The sequence below is a fragment of the Heptranchias perlo genome, unplaced genomic scaffold (assembly GCF_035084215.1).
Source record: "Heptranchias perlo isolate sHepPer1 unplaced genomic scaffold, sHepPer1.hap1 HAP1_SCAFFOLD_308, whole genome shotgun sequence".
Lineage (NCBI taxonomy): Eukaryota > Metazoa > Chordata > Chondrichthyes > Hexanchiformes > Hexanchidae > Heptranchias > Heptranchias perlo.
In genome coordinates this window covers 333,104-338,867 of record NW_027139320.1, presented here as the reverse complement: position 1 = coordinate 338,867, position 5,764 = coordinate 333,104, and the positions used below count along the sequence as shown (strand labels likewise).

The 5,764-nt window shown below is 59.9% G+C and overlaps 1 protein-coding gene across 1 annotated transcript; it reads left to right on the top strand.

The window, feature by feature from the left end:
• Positions 1 to 2,911: 2,911 nt before the first annotated feature.
• LOC137311223 (ATP synthase F(0) complex subunit C1, mitochondrial-like) lies at positions 2,912 to 4,617 on the top strand (the record flags this gene model as incomplete). Its single annotated transcript, XM_067978542.1, has 2 exons — positions 2,912 to 3,147; positions 4,223 to 4,617. Coding segments are annotated over 2 exons (351 nt in total), but the record flags the coding sequence as incomplete, so codon positions are not given.
• Positions 4,618 to 5,764: the final 1,147 nt, after the last annotated feature.

The following is a 5,764-nucleotide window of genomic DNA, read 5'->3' as shown; positions in this document are numbered from 1 at the left end:
CCCCTCCTCTCTCCCCCCCCCCTCCTCTCTCCCCCCCCCACCTCTCTCCCCCCCCCTCCTCTCCCCCCCCCTCCTCTCTCCCCCCCCTCCTCTCTCCCCCCCCTCCTCACCCCCCCCCTCCTCTCTCCCCCCCCCCTCCTCACTCCCCCCCCTCCTCTCTCCCCCCCCCCTCCTCTCTCCCCCCCCCCACCACTCTCCCCCCCCCCTCCTCTCTCCCCCCCCACCTCTCCCCCCCCCCTCCTCTCTCCCCCCCCCTCCACTCACCCCCCCCACCTCTCCCCCCCCCTCTCTCTCCCCCCCCCTCCTCTCTCCCCCCCCCTCCTCTCTCCCCCCCCCTCCTCTCTCCCCCCCCCCTCCTCTCTCCCCCCCCCCTCCTCTCTCCCCCCCCCCTCCTCTCTCCCCCCCCCCTCCTCTCTCCCCCCCCCTCTCTCTCCCCCCCCCCTCCTCTCTCCCCCCCCCTCCTCTCTCCCCCCCCCCTCCTCTCTCCCCCCCCCCTCCTCTCCCCCCCCCTCCTCTCTCCCCCCCCCCTCCTCTCTCCCCCCCCCCTCCTCTCTCCCCCCCCCCCTCCTCTCTCCCCCCCCCCTCCTCTCTCCCCCCCCTCCTCTCCCCCCCCCTCTCTCTCCCCCCCCCTCCTCTCTCCCCCCCCCTCCTCTCTCCCCCCCCCTCCTCTCTCCCCCCCCCTCCTCTCCCCCCCCCTCCTCTCTCCCCCCCCCCTCCTCTCTCTCTCCCGCCCTGCTCTCTCTCTCTCTCTCCCCCCCTCCTCTCTCTCTCTCTCCCCCCCTCCTCTCTCTCTCTCTCCCCCCCTCCTCTCTCTCTCTCTCCCCCCCTCCTCTCTCTCTCTCTCCCCCCCTCCTCTCTCTCTCTCTCCCCCCCTCCTCTCTCTCTCCCCCCCTCCTCTCTCTCTCCCCCCCTCCTCTCTCTCTCCCCCCCTCCTCTCTCTCTCCCCCCCTCCTCTCTCTCTCCCCCCCTCCTCTCTCTCTCCCCCCTCCTCTCTCTCTCCCCCCCTCCTCTCTCTCTCCCCCCTCCTCTCTCTCTCCCCCCCCCTCCTCTCTCTCTCCCCCCCTCCTCTCTCTCTCCCCCCCTCCTCTCTCTCTCCCCCCCTCCTCTCTCTCTCCCCCCCTCCTCTCTCTCTCCCCCCCCTCCTCTCTCTCTCCCCCCCTCCTCTCTCTCTCCCCCCCTCCTCTCTCTCTCCCCCCCTCCTCTCTCTCTCCCCCCCTCCTCTCTCTCTCCCCCCCTCCTCTCTCTCTCCCCCCCTCCTCTCTCTCTCCCCCCCTCCTCTCTCTCTCCCCCCCTCCTCTCTCTCTCCCCCCCTCCTCTCTCTCTCCCCCCCTCCTCTCTCTCTCCCCCCCTCCTCTCTCTCTCCCCCCTCCTCTCTCTCTCCCCCCCTCCTCTCTCTCTCCCCCCCTCCTCTCTCTCTCCCCCCCTCCTCTCTCTCTCCCCCCCTCCTCTCTCTCTCCCCCCCTCCTCTCTCTCTCCCCCCCTCCTCTCTCTCTCCCCCCCTCCTCTCTCTCTCCCCCCCTCCTCTCTCTCTCCCCCCCTCCTCTCTCTCTCCCCCCCTCCTCTCTCTCTCCCCCCCTCCTCTCTCTCTCCCCCCCTCCTCTCTCTCTCCCCCCCTCCTCTCTCTCTCCCCCCCTCCTCTCTCTCTCCCCCCCCTCCTCTCTCTCTCCCCCCCTCCTCTCTCTCTCCCCCCCTCCTCTCTCTCTCCCCCCCTCCTCCCTCTCTCCCGCCCTCCTCTCTCTCTCCCTCCCGCCCTCCTCTCTCTCTCTCTCCCGCCCTCCCCTCTCTCTCTCTCCCGCCCTCCCCTCTCTCTCTCTCCCCGCCCTCCCCTCTCTCTCTCTCCCGCCCTCCCCTCTCTCTCTCTCCCGCCCTCCCCTCTCTCTCTCTCCCGCCCTCCCCTCTCTCTCTCTCCCGCCCTCCCCTCTCTCTCTCTCCCGCCCTCCCCTCTCTCTCTCTCCCGCCCTCCCCTCTCTCTCTCTCCCGCCCTCCCCTCTCTCTCTCTCCCGCCCTCCCCTCTCTCTCTCTCCCGCCCTCCCCTCTCTCTCTCTCCCGCCCTCCCCTCTCTCTCTCTCCCGCCCTCCCCTCTCTCTCTCTCCCGCCCTCCCCTCTCTCTCTCTCCCGCCCTCCCCTCTCTCTCTCTCCCGCCCTCCCCTCTCTCTCTCTCCCGCCCTCCCCTCTCTCTCTCTCCCGCCCTCCCCTCTCTCTCTCTCCCGCCCTCCCCTCTCTCTCTCTCCCGCCCTCCCCTCTCTCTCTCTCCCGCCCTCCCCTCTCTCTCTCTCCCGCCCTCCCCTCTCTCTCTCTCCCGCCCCTCCCCCTCTCTCTCTCTCCCGCCCTCCCCTCTCTCTCTCTCCCGCCCTCCCCTCTCTCTCTCTCCCGCCCTCCCCTCTCTCTCTCTCCCGCCCTCCCCTCTCTCTCTCTCCCGCCCTCCCCTCTCTCTCTCTCCCGCCCTCCCCTCTCTCTCTCTCCCGCCCTCCCCCTCTCTCTCTCTCCCCGCCCTCCCCTCTCTCTCTCTCCCGCCCTCCCCTCTCTCTCTCCCGCCCTCCCCCTCTCTCTCTCTCTCCCGCCCTCCCCTCTCTCTCTCTCTCCCGCCCTCCCCTCTCTCTCTCTCTCCCGCCCTCCCCTCTCTCTCTCTCTCCCGCCCTCCCCTCTCTCTCTCTCTCCCGCCCTCCCCTCTCTCTCTCTCTCCCGCCCTCCCCCTCTCTCTCTCTCCCGCCCTCCCCCCTCTCTCCTCCGCTCCCTCCCTCTCTCCCTCCCGCCCTCCTCCGCTCCCTCCCGCCCTCCCTCCCCTCCCTCTCTCTCTCCCGCCCTCCGCTCCTCCCTCCCTCTCTCTCCCGCCCTCCTCCGCTCCTCCCTCCCTCCCTCTCTCTCTCCCGCCCTCCGCTCCTCCCTCCGCTCCTCCCTCTCTCTCCCTCCCTCCCTCCCTCCCTCTCTCTCCCGCCCTCCCGCTCCTCCCTCTCCACAGAATGCCCCCGCGGGTGCAGCCGCGACCCTGGCCCCAGTGCCACGCAGGGAATTCCAGACCAGCGCGCTGATCCGGGACATCGACACAGCAGCGAAGTTCATCGGTGCTGGAGCAGCCACCGTGGGCGTGGCCGGTTCGGGGGCCGGTATCGGGACCGTGTTCGGGAGCCTCATCATCGGCTACGCCAGGTGAGTGGGACAGCCTTGGGCGTTCGGTGAGGCCGGGGGTGGTGTTGACCCCAGGGCACCGGGGAGAATTCTCCACCTCTGATTCAGAAGGTCGTGGGTTTGAGCCCCATATTCCAGCCCACCAGTATTTAACCACGTGGTATGTTTAGTGCTCTGTAGTACTGCATTTAACACTCTAGTATTTAACTCTAGTATATTTAGCACTCTGTACTACACAGTATTTAATACTCCGGTATTCAACTGCGCAGTATATTTAGTTAACTGCAGTACAGTATTTAATACTCCAGTGTGTAATATATTTAATACTTTGTACAGTATTTAATACTCAAGTATTTAACTGTGCAGTATATTTAGTATTTACTACAGAATAATGCTCCTGTATTTCACTGACCAGTATATTTACTACAGAATAATGCTCCTGTATTTCACTGACCAGTATATTTACTACAGAATAATGCTCCTGTATTTCACTGACCAGTATATTTACTACAGAATAATGCTCCTGAATTTCACTGACCAGTATATTTAGTACTGTTACTGTATTGAACTGTAGTAAATTTAGTACTCTATTACAGTATTTAACTGGTTTGTTTAGTACTCTGTTACAATAAGTAATACTCCAGAATTTAGTACTCTTACAGTATTAAATACTGTAACAGTGCTAAAAATACTGCAGTTTAATACTGTAACAGTATTAAATTCTGGAGTATTATAGTATTTAACTGTAGTATATTTAGTACTGCTACGGTGTTTAACACCGGTATTTAGTACTGTTACGGTATTTAGTACTCTGCGTTGTGCAGTATTTAACACACCGGTATATTTAGTACTCTGCGTTGTGCAATATTTAACACACCGGTATATTTAGTACTCTGCATTGTGCAGTATTTAACACACCAGTATATTTAGTACTCTGCGTTGTGCAGTATGTAACACACCGGTATTTAGTGCTGTTACGGTATTTAACACCAGTATATTTAGTACTGTGCGTTGTGCAGTATTTAACACACCGGTATATTTAGTACTCTGCGTTGTGCAGTATTTAACGCTCCACTCTCTCTCTCCGTCCCTGCAGGAACCCCTCTCTGAAGCAACAGCTTTTCTCTTACGCGATTTTGGGGTTCGCCCTCTCTGAGGCGATGGGCCTCTTCTGCCTGATGGTGGCTTTCCTCATCCTGTTTGCCATGTGAGGGGGAGGGAGAAGAGCCCGTCTCCCTTCCTTCCCCACGCCCCCCCTTGTCGATCGCCGTGTCTCGTACCTGTCTGACCGCGTCCCGTGGTGTTGGCGGGGAAGGGGCTGTGGAATACGGAGCCCTGGGCATCGCGGCCCCAGCGGGGAGGTGGGGTGTTCTGTGCTCGCGTCCTGAAAATCTAAATGTACGTTTCTGCGGAGAGGTGGGTGTGTGTGTGTGTGTTTGTGAAACGCAATTTCGCTGTGGAGAAATCTTAAATAAATCTTACTTTGAATGAGCGGTGTGATTTCTGGCTCGTGATGCTGAGAGTTCCCCTCTTCCCCAGCAGGAGCCCCATCCTTGTTTGGGAGGGGGGGGTGGGGGTGGGACGGGACGTGTTCGGTGGGGACCCTCTGGTGTCCCAGGTCGACCCCCTGTTCGGCAAGTGCTCGGCCCCGGCAGGGCGGGATGTTTGACTCTTAAGGGTGCGTCACAGCTGTTATCGTCCCACAGGTGTGTGAGAACAGGGCAGGGGTGAGCAAGATGATGGAGAGTAAGGAGGTCACACACACTGCTCGGGTAATAAGAGTCTAAATGGGGGTAGAGGGGCAGAGGGAGCGGGGGGGTACAGATACACAAATCACTAAAAGTAACGATGCAGGTTAATAAGGACATAAAAAAGGCAAATCAAGCACTGGGGGTCATTTCTGGAGGGATAGAATTGAAAAGCAGAGAAGTTATGTTTAACTTGTATAGGACCTTGGTTAGACCACACTCGGAGCACTGTGCACAGTTCTGGTCTCCATATACCTTGGTTGGACCACACTTGGAGCACTGTGTACAGTTCTGGTCTCCATATACCTTGGTTAGACCACACTTGGAGCACTGTGCACAGTTCTGGTCTCCATATACCTTGGTTAGACCGCACTTGGAGCACTGTGCACAGTTCTGGTCTCCATATACCTGGGTTAGACCGCACTTGGAGCACTGTGCACAGTTCTGGTCTCCGTATACCTTGGTTAGACCACACTTGGAGCACTGTGCACAGTTCTGGTCTCCATATCCCTTGGTTGGACCACACTTGGAGCACTGTGCACAGTTCTGGTCTCCATATACCTTGGTTAGACCACACTTGGTGCACTGTGCACAGTTCTGGTCTCCATATACCTTGGTTAGACCACACTTGGAACACTGTGCACAGTTCTGGTCTCCATATACCTTGGTTAGACCACACTTGGAGCACTGTGCACAGTTCTGGTCTCCATATACCTTGGTTAGACCACACTTGGAACACTGTGCACAGTTCTGGTCTCCATATACCTTGGTTAGACCACACTTGGTGCACTGTGCACAGTTCTGGTCTCCACATACCTTGGTTGGACTGCACTTGGAGCACTGTGCACAGTTCTGGTCTCCATATACCTGGGTTGGACCACACTTGGAGC